Source organism: Pongo pygmaeus, chromosome 4 (assembly GCF_028885625.2).
Source record: "Pongo pygmaeus isolate AG05252 chromosome 4, NHGRI_mPonPyg2-v2.0_pri, whole genome shotgun sequence".
NCBI classification, from domain to species: Eukaryota; Metazoa; Chordata; class Mammalia; order Primates; family Hominidae; genus Pongo; species Pongo pygmaeus.
Window position 1 is genome coordinate 75910497 of NC_072377.2, and position 18867 is coordinate 75929363.

The 18867-nt window shown below is 37.8% G+C and overlaps 1 protein-coding gene across 2 annotated transcripts in view; it reads right to left on the minus strand.

Moving 5' to 3' along the window:
• MRPS27 (mitochondrial ribosomal protein S27) overlaps positions 1-18867 on the minus strand; it is a 100741-nt gene that overhangs the window by 70722 nt on the left and 11152 nt on the right. For both annotated transcript variants that reach the window (XM_054489902.2, XM_054489903.2), the window contains exons 3-4: positions 7522-7592; positions 5421-5479 (exon numbers count right to left, since the gene is read on the minus strand). In XM_054489902.2, the coding sequence (XP_054345877.1) occupies positions 5421-5479; positions 7522-7592 (130 nt within the window). The remainder of the gene's footprint in view (positions 1-5420; positions 5480-7521; positions 7593-18867) is intronic.

Genomic DNA, 18867 nt, shown 5'->3' on the forward strand with positions numbered 1-18867 from the left:
CAGTAACATGCTGTTTTATCTCCTGAAAATGGAGACATAGAGCCCGCCCCAAGGTTCACTTGTCTGCATTTGGGCAGTATACACTGGGCATGTGGACTTGGAGGTTATGGGGGGAAAGCTCAGAACTACAGACTAGGTGGCCCAGGAAAGATGCTCTCTACAAGATGAAAAAGGAAAAAGTTCCCATTGTATAAAACTCTACATACACTCACCATAACTGACTCCAGGCAGACAGATCCCTTTTAAAAGGGGATCTCTTGCAGAGGAACAGCTAAGCCTGGTCTCTCTGGAATTTCTTCTGCCTTAGTTTCCTATAAAGAAATTGTAGCCCCATCTGGGATCCTTAACAATAAAACCTTGCACTGAGACAGCACTGCATTGTTTTTATAGCACTGCCCCACTGCTCACATCTGATCCTTGTGGTTTCTCTCTCAGGACAGGCAGTGGCTTATACTCAGTCTCTATGTTGCGTGTGCTCAGCCAATCTCTATGTTTTAGTCTCTGCATCAGTAAAATAAAGATGCAAACCTAATTCTTAGGAATGCTCTAAGTTTACAGTAAAGCAAAGGTAGGAACCCTTTTCTCTTCCAAATATTAACGAGAGGGCATGTGGATAGGAAGTAGAAATTAATCCTTTGCCCAGAAAAAGAAAGTATTTTGCTCAACTGTTTTTAAAATTAACATGGGATATAAAAATTCTTTTAAACAAATATAAAAAATAAATGCAGTCTTTTTATGCCCACTGAACAGACATTTCCTGTCAGCAGCTGTTAGCTGAGCTGTTCTCTTACCTCTCTTTTCTGCGTCACAGAACCTTTGCTGCTACCGCTGGGAAACAGCATGACTTCTCACCTCACCAAGGACTGGGTGATGGTGATACCAAAATAAAGCGGAAATGTTCCTGCCTAGACCCCTGCCAGCGCTGGTCTTCTGACAGGTAGCATCTCAGGGCCTGTCCAAATCTTCTCACTCCTCACCACACCTTTTTTCCGGTGTTGTAGGGAAACTTGGGAGACTGGCTGTATCTAAATTTTCATTGTGAAGACAGAAAACCTATCAATTATATGCTTGTCTTACTTGGTAAGGTCTAAACTAAGAAAGTCTTCTTTGTAAAGAAGAGAAAACAAAGACCTAGAGTACTTAAAACCCAAAAAACCTGAGGGTAGAAATAAAAATAAGTCTAAGCAAAAGAACCTACTTTTCAAACAAGATCTCACAGCAGGGTTCCTAACAATTTTTTGTCTTGAACCCTCTGGCAGTCTGATGAAGGCTTCTCAGAATTAGTTTCTTACAACAGAAACCAATTATATTGAAATACATTTATCAAGATATTAAGAAATCCTTGGGATATGGTAACATATGTGCTGCTTTATTAATGCATGAAATAACACTAGCTAGCGGTAGGTTTAATTACTAACATAATTTCTAAGCAGTGATGATATCTGTTAACAAATGTAATGTGATATGAAAAAGTCAATGATTTTTATTGGCAAGAAAGACACAGATGCTGTTAATATTATAGTCATCTGCTGCCTACATTCATAAGTGAAAGAAATGCTAAATATTATTGAGGTTAGTGAAAATAAAAATATAATTTTATTCTTATGCAAGTTCACAGTCCTCTCTGAATTTTCTCTGTAGACTCCGATAAGGCAGCTGGAGGCACAGTTTCTCTGGCAGAAACCGAAGCAAAAGCAAATGGCCTGTGGCAGCATGGTCTGGCCTCTCTCCAGACCTATTCTTCCCCCAAGCCACACCCTAGAGGGCCTATAAGAAACTAGCTCCAGGGCTTCTCAGAAGACAGCTTGAAAACCACTCATAAAGAGGTTTACCATTTAGCCTGCTAGTAATATCTGTGCAAGAGATTTTCCCAACCTCCCAGCTTAAACTATACATATCGTATAAAGTCCCTGGCTCAAATCCTTATTTCATTTTACTGTATTTATTTTTTATTATCTTATTTAAGTTTTCTTTATTTGTCACAGCCCAACAGTATGCCTTGTTTCCTTATTTTGTTTATTTTACTTTGTTTTAACCTTGTTGCTATTTTAATCACTTTTACTCTTGGTTTTTGGTTTATTTTCCTTTTATATAGTTATTACCAGTTTTTTTTTTTTTCTTCTTCTTTTTTTGCCAATGAATATAGTTGCTGGTATTGCCTTAATCATTTTTAGTTCACACTATTCTTTGGTTAGAACTTCACCCTTTCCTTGGTGTTTTCATTTTTTATTTATAAATAGAAGGCAAAAGTTGATCATAGGATTGTTAGCTCCCAGAGAATAGACCACGGCCCAAATAAAAGTACTTAGAAATTTGTTCTCCTGCCTGCTGTCTGAATAGCAGCCTTTCTATCTCTCCTTAAAAGGTCCCTTTAATGTTGAAGTCCCTAAACATTTAAGCCTATGTACTTTCGGAGACTCAAAACTTGAAATCTTCTGCTGGGATGATAGGGTGACAATAAGCTGGCAGGTACCAGCAGCACCCTGAGCTGCTGGAACTTGGAACTGTTTACTTGTGTGCCTGATGCAATGGCAGAAGCTCAAACAGCTCTTCACTGATCATTCAAGGCTTCTAAACTTCTTTGGCTCTAGACTTTACATAATAATTGCGGAAATTTGATCATTAGAAGAGGAGAAGATGTGGCAGCTATACTCCTGCTAGTAGAGCCTGGTGTTCACAGGTTATGTCAGAGAAAGAGGTGAACCAATGCAAAAGTTCTCCTGTGGGCTTCACTGTTAAAGACGGTACTGCTTAAGGACTGAGAAATCCTAACCCCAGGCCTGCAAGCTGTGAGTTGTCTAAAATTAAGAAGTTCCTTTTTCATTTCCTCACCTTAGACCTGGAATTGTAAGTTTGCTCCGAGATGTCTAAAGTCATCCCATGAGGAGATGTTAGGCATCATAACGATTGAAGGCCTAACTGGTAGAAATATTACACAGCAGTAAGTCCTTGGTGTCTTCAGGATTAACATCCCTGATTTTGATTACTTGAGATAAACCCCAAGAGTTTATAACTTGTAAATTTTAATTTTGCTAAGGCATAAGTATGTTCTGTATATTCGCTAAGGGTGGAAAGCAAGAGTGAGGCACTTAGCTAATGAAAGAACCCAGCCAATCTCCACTGTTCCGACGCAGCTTTGTAGAGTTCTACCTAGTCTCATATATATACAAGCACATGAAGTCATACAAACATTTCTGTCTTAAAAAAAAAAAAAAAGCTGATAAAAAGAGAGTCAATTTTCTTGGTAATGGAAGGGAGGAGAAAGAACTAAGATAAATGATAAATCATAGCTAAAGAACTAGTTTTGATTAAAGCAAAAAATGGGATGTCCAATTAAACAGTGGCTCAGATTTATGATGGACAAGAGTCTTTTATTTGATCTATATGGAAATAGGATGTAGTGATCTTTCGAAACTTTCAGTTATACCCCAGGCCACACAAAACTGAACATCATGTGAAGAATTAATCATAGCAGGTCTTAAAAACAGAATTTCAACTTTTCAGTAATACTTGGAGAATGTCTCACTTATTCAACATTAGATATCCAGCACCCAGGAAAGGGCCTGCGCCATAATAGGTGCTCAGTAAATACTTGTTGAAATGCTGAGTCACTGAAATCAATTATATGCTGCAGAAGTACTTATGAATTTGGAACATACTTCTCCCAACACTATGGCACTGTATCTCACAGGATGAAATTCTAAAAAACAGTTTATATTTAGAAATTGAAACTATGTTCTGCATTTTGCTATAAATAAAAATATGAGAACTGGCCAGATGCCAGCCCAAATACACCCTTCACCACAGACAAAAAGTAACTACCAAAGCAGCCCTACAGTCCCAAAGAGCCACTAAAGGAAGGCAGGGCCACCTCTCATCAAGGGGTTCGTTTATCTTTATCCTAATGAAGTACAAGAGGGCACTCACAACTAAGATGACTTGCAACTAAGTTAGGACCTAAAATTTCAACTTAGGACATTGTTAAAGCCAATCTGAGATTTAAAATAAATGTTTTTTAAAGGTGTGGAATCTAGCCTACTTGCGGTTTACATTTAAATAGAAAATACCCAAAAAGTGGTAGCATCTACCCAATTCAGAAATTAAAAAAAAAAAGAAGCCTCATTATTATTTAGCAAAATCAGAGAAAAATGAACACATTTTCACTAAAATACAGTAAGCTTTAAAAAATGCATCTAGAAAAAAACTACTCCCCAAAAAACCCCCCAAAACAACAACAACAACAAAAAAATAAAAATGCATCTAGACAGAAATAATTATAAATTCTCTTGATCAAAACAAGCAAGATCAAACAGGAAACTCTAATGCAATGCTTACTGGAAACATTTAAAATTTCAATCTGAGTCTATTTTTGGAACATAGGAACTGGAACAAATCACAAATCAGATTTTTAAAACTGAAATCACAATAAAAATTTAGTTGTAAGGTACAATTCTGACAGATACTTGTTTGACCAGTTCTTTATTTAATGTGCATTAGGTTGTTTCAGTCTTTTGCTACCATAAATGATGTTGTACTTTTTGTACACATGGCTGAGTTTTGTGGGTAGTTCACAACGGAATTGTTAGCAGCTGTGAGAAAGAATGAAGTAAATGTGGTAATGTAGAAAAGGTTTTAAAACAGTGTTAAATGAAAACAGGTACATAACAGTTCACATCAGGTAAAATTCCACCTGTAAAAAAAAAAAAAAGGAGAGAAGAGATATACATACAGATTGAGTATCTCTAATTTGAAAAGTTCCAAAATCCACAATTTTTTGACCACCAACATGATGTTCAAAGGAAATGCTCATTGGAGCATTGTGGATTTTCGAATTAGAGGTACTCAAACAGTAAGTATAATGCAAATATTCAAAAATCTAAAAAAATCCAAAATCTGAAACACTCTGGTTTCAAGCATCTTAGATAAGAGATACTCAACTTGTGTGTGTGTGTGTATAAATTTTCACCTATCAGATTGGCAAAAAAATGCAAACATGTGAAAACACCTAACTATTGGCCAAGCTGTAAAAATACATGTCTCTCATACCTTGCTAGTGGGAATGTAAAAACTTCAACAGAAAGCAATTTGTCAATAGCGATTAAAACTATAAATATATATACTCATGAAAATTAGGTGAAAAATTACATATGTACAAGGTTATCAATTATAACATTGTATACAATTCAAAAAAGAGAACAACCTAGAGGTCCATAAGAAGGGAACTGGTTTAAATAATAATCTCACAGTATGGAATAAAATGCAGTTATAAAAAATTGGAAACTCTCTCTATACTCATATGAAAAGATCTTTAAAATATAAACTTAGAAGGTGTCAAAATTATACATAACATATACCAACTTTTATGTAAAAAAGGGGTGTGAAATCACAGAGTACATAGCCAAATCAAATGTAAAACTTACTTGTAAAGGTAATACTCTGCATGATCTATCTCTTCCCGAGAGGAAATGTTGTCTATAAGCTAAAAGACAGAAAAAGAAACCTTTGGTTGAACATAAATTATGTCATATATTTGGCCTAGGGCCTAGATCACATATTGACCTTAGAAAACACCGGACACCCATTTTATTGGAACGATGGTGATGCTTAGTGGAACAATGTTCAAATGGTATAGCTCCATCCTTGAAACCCCTTTATGCTAATGCAAACAAAGAATATACAATGGCTTCTCTTTTTCTATGTGTAGAATAACCTTGATCAGAAAATGGATTGAAAGCCAAACATGAACCTTGCTCAGAACAAGGAGAGTGTTCCACTGATTATAACTAGTTACCTATTTTTTCCTTTATCTTTAAACCCTGATATTATTTTTTTTATGTTCCAACATGGGAACATATGGCTGAAAAAATGAAGACTCTGATGGCTAAAAAACTATTGCCCAGAATATAAACATCTAAATTTAGAGAACTCAGTCTTGCAACCATTTTTCCTACTTTGATTTAAGCTCTGCTATGCAACAGTAAACCTATGATTCCTTTACCAACAAACTCTCCCTTCAAACCATAAAATCTCTGAGTATGCTCATTAACTATGGTCCAAATAAACAAATAAAAAGGATTATTCCAAACAGAGATTCTATTCTAAAATAGAGACTCAGAGGCAAAAAAGAAAAAAAAGTGTAGAAGACAATGCATGTTGTGAATATAACGAAAACCTCATAAAAGAAAGAGAGGAGAGTAAAAAGAGGGAGACTTTCTAAAAATGCCTAGCACTTCTGGACTTGACTTAGAAATCCATTAAGGGCATATAAAATGTGGTTCAAACACGGAACCTGAGCTTGAGAAACAGCTCTGATTGTTTGCTGTATGGCATAAACAGATGGCATAGCCCCTCTGGGACTTGGTTGCTCCATCTGCATAAATAGGATAAAGGCACTGGCCTCGAAGAGTATAAGGCACCAATGAGAAAACGTACATAAAAACTGTAAACCTTGAAGTACTACCTAAATAAATACCAGGTATCATGGCATACAGAAGTTTTACCCATCATGTAAGGGATGAAAAATGGCCTTTCCATTCTCCTCCAATATGCCAATTATGAGTCTATTAAATGTAACTTATGACCAGTAAAATTATTTCTCAACTAAAAGGCAGAAAGAAAGGACCAGGATTCAAAAGAAAGGTAATTTCTTTCCTCTCTCTCTTCCATATTTAACAATATTTTAAATTTTATGGTACCATTAATTTCTGTAAAAAGTTTTCACAGCTAAAATCTCATTTTAGCATCCCATTATTCCCTGGGAGGAAGATGCAACCGTACCCATGCTGAAAATGAGAAAATTGAGAGGGGTCTCATTGCCCAATGTCATAAAGTGAATTCATGATAAAGACAAGCCCAGATATATTCGAAGCAGGCAACAGAAGAGAACCTAGATATCTGGGTTTGAATCTCAGTTTTTCCATGCTTACAAGCTGTGTAAACTTGGGAAAGTTATTAAACCATGTCTTACATAGACTGCTTATTGCATAGGGAGCAGTGAGAATTAAAAAAATAATGTATGTTAAGGAACTAATACATTCAAAACTGGCATAGAAGGTGCTCAGTAATGGTTACTATTCCTGATTCCTAACCTAACATTATTCTTCCACCCATCACTCTGCTGCAGTTTAACTTTAACATTAATATCCATTCCTTTACAGACTTTCTTGGCTACCAAAAACATTTCCAATACTAACGGGTAAATATCATTACTTTGAAGGATGTATCAACTTAAAAAAACTGATGGTATCATACAGCAGAATGTCATATCCTGGAAAAAATAAATCAGATACACAAAACTGATTACTGATATCAGAATCCGGTAAATGTATTACCTTTTATTTCAGCCAAGGAAATTTGCTATTACACTATAAAATATCTATTAGTAACTATAAAAACATACCATACTCTCAAAAAATATTTCCTAGGCAAACTATTTTTTATTTACACAGCCTCATCTACATGAAGGGCCTTTCTGGCTTTCTTCCTTGTTCTTGGAAAATATATATGTTAAAATTTTCTTACCCGTGATATTGTTAAAGAACTAACAGGCAACTTTCTCTCAAATGTTTTATCCATTAAAGATGCAAGATCAGCTGTGAAGACAAAAAAAGAAAAAAAACCTTGTTAAAGATACATATTTTTTTACAATTCTTGCCAGATGGCTGCCAACATGAAGTATTAAAAGAGACGTTCTTTCTTGCTTTTTAGAAATTATTTTTATATAAATTAAAGAGGAAAAAAGAATATTCTTTAAAACATCTAAAAAATGATTTAATTGGGTTGCTAATTATTTTTAAAAAACTTCTTAGCATGTATTTAGCTTTTAAAAAATGGATCAATTTGAAAACCTAGGAGATGCTATTCTGGACATCGGCCTTCAGAATTTATGACTAAGTCCTCAAAAGCAGTTGCAACAAAACCAAAAATTGACAAGTGAGACCCTAATTAAACTAAAAACCATCAACAGGGTAAACAGACAATCTACAGAATGGGAGAAAATATTCACAAACTACGCATCCGACAAAGGTCTAACACCCAAAATCTGTACGGAACTTAATTCAACAAGCGAAAACCAAATACCCCCACTAAAAAATGAGCAAAAGACATGAACAGATACTTCTCAAAAGACATACAAGCAGTCAACCAATATAGGAAAAAATGCTCAACATCCGTAATCATCAGAGAAATGCAAATAAAAACCACAATGAGATACCATCTCACACCAGTCAGAATGGCTATTATTAAAAAGTCAAACAATAACAGATGCTGGCAAGGCTGCAGAGATAAGGAAATGCTTATACACTGTTGGTAAGAATGTAAATTAATTCAGCCACTGTGGAAAGCAGTTTGGAGATCTCTCAAATAACTTAAAACAGAGCTACCATTTGATTTGGCAATCCCATTATTAGGTACATGCCGAAAATAAAATAAAATATTCTACCAAAAAGACATATGCACTCAATGTTCACCGCAGCACTACTCACCATAGCAAAGACATGGAATCAACCTAACAATGGTGAATTGGATACAGAAAATATGGTACACAGACACCATGAAATACTACACAGCCATAAAAAAAAAATGAAACCATGTCCTCTGCAGCAACATGGATGCAGCTGGAGGCCATTATCCTAAGTAAATTAACGCAGGAACAGAAAACCAAATACCACATGTTCTCATTTACCAGTGGGTGGTAAGCACTGGGTATACACTGACATAAATATGGGAACAGCAGACACTGGGGACTCTAGAGGCAGGAGAGAGGGAAGGGGGCAAGGGCTGACAAACTACCTATGCTTAGTACCTGGATGATGGAATCACTTATACCCTAAACCTCAGTGCCATGCAATATACCCATGTAACAAACCTGCACATGTACTCCCTGAATCTAAAATAAAAGTGGAAATAAAGAAGTCCAATATAATTAGCTCATGAAAGAAAAAAATAAAAGGAAAAAAAAAAGAACTAGGATGGGGAGGGGCGGGGAAAGGATCAATAAAATATTTCTGGAAGGAGACACAAGCAAGTGTATTTCCTGATACGTTCCCCCCCCAAAAAAAAGAAATTAGATGACGGGAGATCCAGGGAATAAGACTCTTCATTGCTTACACATTTATTCCTTTTGTATTTTGAAATATATTAACTATATATCAGGTTATAGGTGTATATTAGCTATTCAAAACATTTAAAAATTGAAATTTATCAAGTGACTTTTATACCTACCCTGAACAAATCAGAGCAGCACTCTGGTTATCCTTAATGATTTTTGGCCTGAATGATTCCTATTTTGGTTCCTTTTAGCAGAACATCCATAGGAATACTTGGTATTTCTGAGATCACACTTTTATCTCAGAGTCTGAAAATATCTGAAATCCTAGGCAGCATGCTCTCCAAAATGTTTACTTCACATCTTGTCATTGCTTTTCAAATTTACAATGTCCTCTCTCCCCTTCTCCTCACTCTCAGCTCATGATTTTGTGTCTCATTTCACTGAGGAAACAGAAGCAATCCAAAGAGAACTTTATCCTAGCATCATGTCTACCAGGTTACTAGCATCTGTGCCCATATTCTGTGTCCTCTATTCTGTTATACAGGTTGAACGGTGTTAAACAAAAAAGCCCTCCCTTGCCCTCATATTTCCTACCGTTATGGCTCCTTTTCTCTGCTCCTCTTAACAGCAAGACTGCTAAAAAGAGTCATCTTAGATACAGCTGTTACTACCTCCTGAGCTCCCAGTCTTCAACACATTCCACTGACACCAATAACCACTGCCACATTGTTAAAATCCAGTGGCTAATTTTCTGTTCTCATCTTACTTGACTTCTATCATTTGATACAGCTGGCCATTCTATCCTTCACAAAATATTCTCTTTTTTCTCTCCTTCTTGTGTTCCTTTGCAGGATCTCCTCTTCTTGACTTCCAAACATTGGAGTGCCTCTAGGACTCAGTAGTAGACTGCAGACTTCCCTTCTCCATCTATGCTCGGTCCCTAGGTGATCTCATTCTCTGCCACGCCTTTAATCATCACCTACAGATGGTTGGCTCCACATGTACATACCTACCCTGACTTCTCCCTTTAACTCCAGACTTGCATTTCCAATTACATAGGTGATATTTCCATTTGGGTGTCTAATAGGTATCTAAACATCACATGTTCTCTTATTTCCTCAACCTTCCACTCTCAATCTGCTTTTCCTGTCTCAGTAAATGACCACCACATTGGCTGGTTTACTGAGGCCAAAAATGTAGGCATCATCCTTGACCCCATTCTTTCCACACTTTATAACCAATTTGTTAATAAATCCTATAGGCTCCAGATTTGAAAAATAACTATATATTTCTCATCACCACTACTGCTAAGCTACCAGTATCTCTCATCTCCTGACCTTGTTTTAACTACTGTCCCCACCCCTATTATCTAATCTCCACCCAGCAGTCTGAGTGAGCCTTTTAAAAGATAAATCAGCCAATCAGGATAAAAACCAATAAATGCTAATCTGTGTTGGTTTTTCTGTCTCTTACACTAAAAATAAAATCCATATAATTACTAATATACACATTCTCAGTCCCTAGAACAGTTCCATAAAAGGCACCTAGTAAATACCTAAAGAAATGAATCAAAGGAAGAAAAGGAAGAAAGAAAAAAGCAATTGGGTTTCCAAGGTTTGTTTACTCCCTGGTGGGAGAAATTGGTATCAAGTAATAAGGACACACCAGAAATGATCAAGTAATAAGTATTTGTTGAAAACCTATTGTTGTGCATTTAACCATTTTTTCCTCTCTTTTTTCCCTGAGGGATTGATCTCAATGACTCAGTACCTACTGGGGAAAAACAACTTTAGAACTTGATATGATATGAAAGCAATTAGCTTTCCTTATGGCTATCTTAAAGGGATTGAAGCCAAGTGATTAAAGCAAAATAAAAACAAAAAAGTCCTTAGACCCCCTTCACACTAAGGCAACTTAATAGCATTAAATCTACTTGCTTACAGATGTTAAACGTCTCTCTCATCATAGCAAATCTTTTGATCATTTCATAATGAAGGCTCCTGTGTTAAGATGAGAAGCAATATGAGAAATTACCTCCCTCTACCCGAAATTTACAATTTAACTTAAAATAGCAAGATCAGGATCTATGGCCTAATTAAAATGAAAAACCCTTCATTTCTTTGTGGGTTTCACATCATGCACAATGTATAACCAAACTCTGGAATGAGGTGGCTTCACTGATCACTCTGTAGTGTGGTAACTCAAGATTGCATGTGAATCCTTCGCACCAAGGCATCTTTAGTCAAGTCAAACTGGCTGGAGCCTCAGAAAAGGTAACAGCTGCAGAGCCAGCATCTAATGAATAACATTTGCATTTTCCAAGTCAGAGAAAGGTTTGCTGCTAAATATATTATGTGGCCAATCACCTCACAGTATAGCACTGCCATGATGAATGAGGCAGAAAACTGCACAGAGCAGGGACGGCCAGGAAAGCTGGGACAGCTGTGGCGTGCAGAGGGCCAGCGCCACAGGCTTCTGGACTGTGGGCTTCCACAGTCAAAATCCCACCTCATGTTTCAGTGAGGGGCCAGCAGATGCCCAGGTTTTGTTCAAAGAGATGTGCCAAAGAAGATATTTTTTTGCTTGCTATTCAGCTCCTCAGGAATACATACTGTGGCTGATGGTTGTGGACAACAGACTATATGCGAAAATGGATCTGAAATTTGAATTCTTCATTTAACAAAACTTAAAGCTAGCCAGACAGTGTGGAAGTATGTCCAGAAAATAAAACGTATACTAAAAATGCCCTTCCCATTTGAAGAAAGCAATACTATTAACGATCTCAGAATATACGAGATTGTATTGAGAACCCTGCACTATTCCCAGTAAGAGTGCAATGGCCCACAAGCCTGGGTGAGGATTCAGATCGCCTGAGGGGCTTTAAAACTTCAGATTCCTAGGATTCTTTTCACCCAGAGGGAGACTCTAATTCTCTGGGTTTGAGGTAGCGCGAAAGACTTAAACAATAGCCCCAGAAGATTGTAGCCAATCAAGCATGTCAGTTATGTTTGGGAACAAACATGGGAGGGAACACAAAAGAAGTCTTAGATGTTGCTCCTAAGCTCAAAGAAGATACTGAATAGGAATTCCATTGCTGGAATAAAATGAATTAAATATCTTAAAAAATTCCTCCTACTATAAAAATAAAACAAAATATCAATTTTCCCCCAAATATATGACTGAGCTTTCAAGAAGGTAGATGTAACTGTCAGAGGCCAAAGGCAAGATGGAAACATAAACTTGGAGTGTTTAGGGGAGCAGTCCCTTTGAGGGGAGCAGTACTTTTGAGAGCATGTGATGATCTACAGTGATGGAGAGCTTTAGTTTCAGTGACTTATGGGGAACAGAGGATAAAACCAATACTTGTAAGATGAGAAGCTCGTTCAGAGATCCTCAGGTAAAGCCAGGACCACCTAAGGGAACTACACCTGAAGTGAAAAGGTAAAACTTATTTATCACTACAATAATGTACCCTAAAAAGTAAACAACTGGGACGCTTGTCCCCTGAAGATTATAAACTACAAAGTCAGCCCTCATGCCTCTTTGGGGATTTAATCCACTCTTCCTTTGTGATCCAAAATATACCAAGCTGAGAATTTTGTTTAAAGAGTTGACTTTACTATATAAAATTCTAAAAAATGTGAACTATTCTATAGAGACAAAAAAGCATATCCATGGTTGCCCGGGAATTTGGGGTATAGGGCCAGAAGCGGAAGGAGAAAAGGGTTAAAGAATAAGAGAAAACTTTGGCAGGTGACAGATATGCTTATTATCTTGATTGTGGAGATGACTTTATGGACATATACACCTGTACATTGGTCAAAACAGATCAAATTGTACATTTAAATATGCATAGTTTATTTTATGTGAAGAATACCTCATCAAAGCTGTAAAAAGTAAACAATGAATAAGTTAAAAAGCAGGTTAGACACAGGTGAAGTGAGAGTGAACTGAAAGGCAGATAAATTACACAGAATGTTGCAAAGATAAAAATGAGAACTATAAAAGAGCAAAGATATAGAAAAATGAATAAGAATGTATGACGAGACAATGATGAGAATTTTTTAGAATTGATAAAAAATATAGGTCTCTAGATTCAGGATATGTATACAATCTCAAGTCAAAAAAGTAAAATTATTATTTCGAAAATGATGAATGAGAGGATCTCAAAAGTGGCCAGAAAGAAAAGAGAAATTACAAAGAAAGAAACAACTATACTAACAGATGTTTTCTCAACAGGAATGACAAAATCCAGAAAATAGAATAAAATGTTCAAAACGTTGCAAGTATAAACTATCAACGTAAAATTGCATATCTAGCAAGACTATCTTTAAAAAATAAGGGCAAAATACGGGTATGCTGGCATGCGCTTGTAGACCCAGCTACTCAGGAGGCTGAGGTGGGAGGATCACTTAAGCCCAGGAGTTGGAGGCCAGTCTGGGCAACACAGCAAGACCTCATCTCAAAAAAAAAAAAAAAAAAAAGGTAAGGGCAAAATGAAGACATTTTTGGACAAACAAAAACAGAAAATGTATTAGCAACAAATACTCACTAAAGGAAATTTTTAGAACTCAATATAATTGGTTAAATTGGGGGGGAACTGACTATTTAAAATAATGTTATATGTGTTTTAAAGGATAAAACTTTATTATTAGACAGGAGCATATGGTTAGATGTGTGTGTGTGGACCTAAGGTGTCCTAAAGGATAGTAGAGTGTGATGAGCATTACAATTTAAGCTAAATATGCATTTTAGAAGTTAAAGGGCAACAATCTCTAAAAAAGTAGAGGATATAATCTCCAGACCAGTGGAGGGGCAAAAATGTAAAAAACAAAAACAATCCAAAAGTAAAAATCAATCCAAAAATAAAAAAGAAAGAAAAAAAAGAAAGATGAAACCAATCACAAAATGTGACAGAAATAAATCCAATTATATTGGTAATCATGAAATGACAATGTAAATAGACGAAATTTTCTAGTTAAAAGATAATGATTGTCAGATTGGTTAAAAATATAAAAGCTAGCTATATAAGTCATATAAACACAGAAGAGTTGAAAATTATTAAAAACACACTAGGAAGCCAAAATAAAGCTGGTACAGTTGTATTAATATCAGACACAACAGATTACAGGCAAAAAGCAGTTTTATAGATTATGTGGGTCACTACATAATGACCAAAAATTCATTTTGCCAAGATAATTTTAACCTGGTGCACACCAAAGTAACACAGCTTCACAGTACATAACCACAAAATCTGTAGTAGAGATGTGTTGAAAAACAAGCCTCTTAAAAAAGAGTGTGGTCTCTGTGGCAAAGTTGTGATAATGAACGTCACTGAAGAAAAATATGAATCCTTTATTGAATCCTTGTAGCTTCAGGTGAGAAATGGTTTCAGTTTTTCTTTTCTACATAACTGCACATTACTGTTAACCTTTCAGGCAACACTAAACTTTCTGGGCTTATAGTCATCTGCATACCTTACCTAATTTATATAATAAAGAAACAGGTACAGATTATTATTGTCCTTCCTAGAAGAACTCATCTTGAAAAACACAGGCTGAAACTGTTTTTGTTTCCCACATTTTAAAAGAAAAACGAGGACACATGACATATATCATGCATTGAATATACAGAAGGAAGCATGGAAAACTAGCCTAGCAACCAATTTGGACATAGATTTTTAGACTTCCTTCTATTTGTCTGTCACCAGAAGCTTTAACATAAATAAATCCAATAAAGGAAAAACATGAAAGCAAGCTTTGTGTACATATATACTAATGAGACTAAAGAACGGTGATGTGCACAAGTCAGACCCATCTCTAGAACTTGGCAAATATGAAAACTGGAAAATGAATAGATGCCACAGAGATGCAAATACAGAACTGACAAAAGTTAAGAAAGCAGACTTCAGAAAATCTCCATCGGGCCTCAAGAGCAGGATGTGAAATATTCATGCAAAAAGCCAAAGGCCTCTACAGCTGAAATGACACAGCAAAACTAAATCTCAGCTAAAATGGAAGAAGTGTCTGTAAGAGACAGACCTGAATGCAGATGTGTCAAGGAAATACTCTTTGGATTCAAAAAGGAGGTTCTCCAAAAACAAACCAACAGAAAACAAACCAACAAACCAAGAGAAACCAACACAAACAAGCAAAACAGTAACCCAAACCAAAACGTGTCCCATACTTTGTGATTTGAAAAATCAGAAATAAAATATTTAATCCAGTAGGGCTCATGAATCCAATTCAGCTCAAGTCACCTGAGTGCTCACTCCTTGTCAGAAAGACTCAAGAAAACTTCCTCTCATGGAACTCAGGGAGCTTCCCCATGAGGCCTGCCCTCCTACCAACACCCTACCCAGTTCCCCAGTGGTTTTCTCCTGAGTCCTGTTCAGAGTGGATCCTATTCTGTTAACTAGTAAATGTTGATAACTTTTACCCTGTACCTCCCCAACAAATCAGCAAGTTAGTGGAAGAATTTCAGAGACAATGCTTTAACTCAGTGTTTATTTTAGCCAAACGGAAGCCCAGTACAGAAACAAACAAAAGTTGAAATCTGATTGAAGTAGGAAAGCCCAGGGCTCTACAGAGCACAGTTGAACTATGGCCCTATCAATAAAAGTATCAATAAAAGTATGGCCCTATCAAAACAGCAATGGATTAAAATGTCTCAATTATTTAAATCCGTGAGTTCTTAATGACATTTTAAAAAGTCCTCATTCATCATTTTTGCAAGTTATTTTGAAAGCTAACTCATATGCAAACTATTTCAGGGTAAGTAAACTGTTGATGAATGGAAGTTCTGTCATAAAAATTTCCTAGGTAATAAGTGAAAAGAAATGATAGAATTTAAACAGTAATAGTATGCAGCTTCAAATGAAATAACAAATCTAAGTAAAGATCATGAATGGCCTTTAACTTCGCAGAGGGGCAACCAAATGCTGTGTGCTTACTGACAAAAGTAAACACTTACTATGAAGTATTTATACCAAAAGAAGAAGAAAATAAAAAGTCCTGAATCTGATCAAGCCCCTTTCTCCAACTACCAGTTTCATAGGACATATGGAAGGCAGAGGAGCACGCAAACACCACAATAAGGATGAAATCAGCAAATCTAGAATGTGGGAAACTCCAAAAAAGACCTGTTTTGTTCAATAAATAAATTGCAAGAAACTTACAACTACTCAACACATTGCAAGGTATGGACCTTATCTAGATCACATTTCAACAAACTAAATTAAAAAGAAATTTATAAGGCATTTGGGAAAATGTGAACATTAATGGAATATTTAATATTACAGAAGTACTAGTTTTTTAGAATAGTATGATTAGTTAGGTTTTTAAAAATCCTTATCTTTTAGAGGTACATATCAAAATACATATAAAATAACCCGATAATTAAGTGTGTTAAAAAGTAATCTGGTGAACAGGTGGGGAGTTGATGAAACAACGCTGGTAGGGAATTGATAATTGCTGGAGCTGGGTGACAGTACATAGGGGTTTATTCTACTCTCTCTACTTCTGTATGTTCTATTAAAAAGATTCAGAAAGAGTTAACGGGGGCACATAGCAACCAATTGTATTATACGAGCCTTTATTTGGATCCTGATTCAACCAAATCATAAAAAAAAATTTTGAGAGTATCAGGGATACCTGAGCCAGGAGCGGTGGCTCATGCCTGTAATCCCAGCACTTGGGGAGGCCGAGGTGGGCGGATCGCGAGGTCAGGAGTTCGAGACCAGCATGACCAAAAAGGCGAGACCCCATCTCTGCTAAAAACACAAAAATTAGCTGGGCATGGTGGCGGGCGCCTGTAATCCCAGCTTCTCGGGAGGCTGAGGTAGGAGAATCGCTTGAACCCGGGAGGAGGAGGTTTAAGCGAGCTGAGATCGTGCCATTGCACTCCAACCTGGGCGACAAGAGCAAGACTCTAAGAAAAAAAAAAATAAAATAAAATAAGAAAGAGAGTATCAGGGATATCTCAACACTAACTGGATATTTCGTGATATTTACAACCCTATTAATATTTTAGGTGTGAAAACGGTATTGAAAAGCACCCTTGTCTTTTGGAGATCTATATCAAAATATTTATGAAATGACTTACTGCTGGGATCTCCTTCAAAATTATCCAAAGCATCGGGATGGGGAAACAGTAATAAAGATAAAATAACTAAGAGCTGATAATTGCTGAAGCCAGGTGATGGGTAAAGGGGGCTCCTTATACCAAGGTGTCTACACCTTCAAATGTTAAAACATTAAAAAAAAAATCTGTGGCGTTAGAAGTCAGAATACCGGTTACCTTTGGAGAGACTAAGTGGGGGCCGCAATAAGGGCTTCTGGAGCGGTAGGAATGCTCTTGCTTCCTACACAGGTTTACTCGCTTTGTGATAATTCATCAATGTCTATATTACGACTTGCACACTTTTCAGTATGTATATTATACTCCAATAAAAAAGTATTTTAAAGAAGAAATCAACTAATGTAGGCGGAAGATCCTATGGTAGAATCTCAGGTACTACAGCAATCACGGAGAAAGCTTTTTGGGCGGAAAGGAAAGTGAGGCTCTCGCCCGGTTTCCTCCTCTCCACGGTGGAACTGGCAGCGGCCCTGGCTGGCTGTTGAGAGCGCGGAACGGGGCGGCGTTCTGACGTTCGCGCCGGGGCCCTCGGGACGCAGCAGGGCGCAGGTCCTAGACAGCGGCATTGGCGTCCACCGCGGCCCCGGCGCTGGGAAACTGCCCTCACGCTAGGGCCCTCCCCGAGGAGCTCTCTGGCACAATCAGCCACGAGGACTAAGAGAGGGGGAGCCGGAACCGCACGCCCACTCCGAGAGGCCAGAACGTCTCTCTCGCCGTCCTCCCCGGCAGGGCACGGCTCAGGGGAGACGGCTCTCTGGCAGATGAAGCCCACACCCACACGCCGCAGTGTCCCTTGCTGCCTCGCTCTCCAATGTGGATGGGAGCGGCGAAAACCTCATATCGGCCCTCCTTCGTCCCCCAATCAGCGAGCCCGCTCCGAGCACCTCACGGCCGCACTCCAGCTGGCGGCGCCCAATCACAGCGCTCCACATGCTGGGTGCGGCCCTGGGCGCCCACGCTGCCCGACAGCACCGCGCCCACTCGCCGCGTTCCACCCGCGGGGCGGCGGATTCCCGCAGGAGCCACACTGCCACCTACTGTCCCGTCTCCAGAGCTGGAGCCACGGGCGCTCTCCCTACCATGCGGCCTCCCTGCTAAGTGCCAGTAGTAGTAGCTCAACCCAAACGCTCAAATAAAAATGAGGGAAAGCAAGTAGTGATGTCGAGTAAAACCGAAAACAATGTCCATTTTGAAAAAAGCGGCAATAATTACCTTCCAGTACACAGTAGGAAAAAGTCTCAAAAGCTTTCTTTCTTCCAAGCAGCATGAGTTCCAAAACATTATTTCACCTCACACGTTTTATATAGGGCTAAAAACAAGGGGCTTAGGGACTCCTCAGTGCACATATTTCTGAAGCACCTGCATGTCAGACGGAGAGGCAGGCATTACCATCATCTCTTATAGGCACAGAAACCGAGTGTGACAGCTGAAAGCCGCAGAACTGGGACTGACACCCAGAAGTCGGCCTCCCAAGTGCAGACTTCATCACATCATACACAAGGAAGGCACAAAGTGCTGAAAGAATATAGGGCAGGAAACATCGATTCTGACTGGAGATTCAGGATGTACAAAGATATTCTAGGCAGAGGGGACAGCTGTCTCGGTGACAGGAAAGAATTCAGTAAATGGTGGCTAGTACTGCTTTTCCAAGAAAACTAGTTTTAACTGAGAAAAGGGAACAA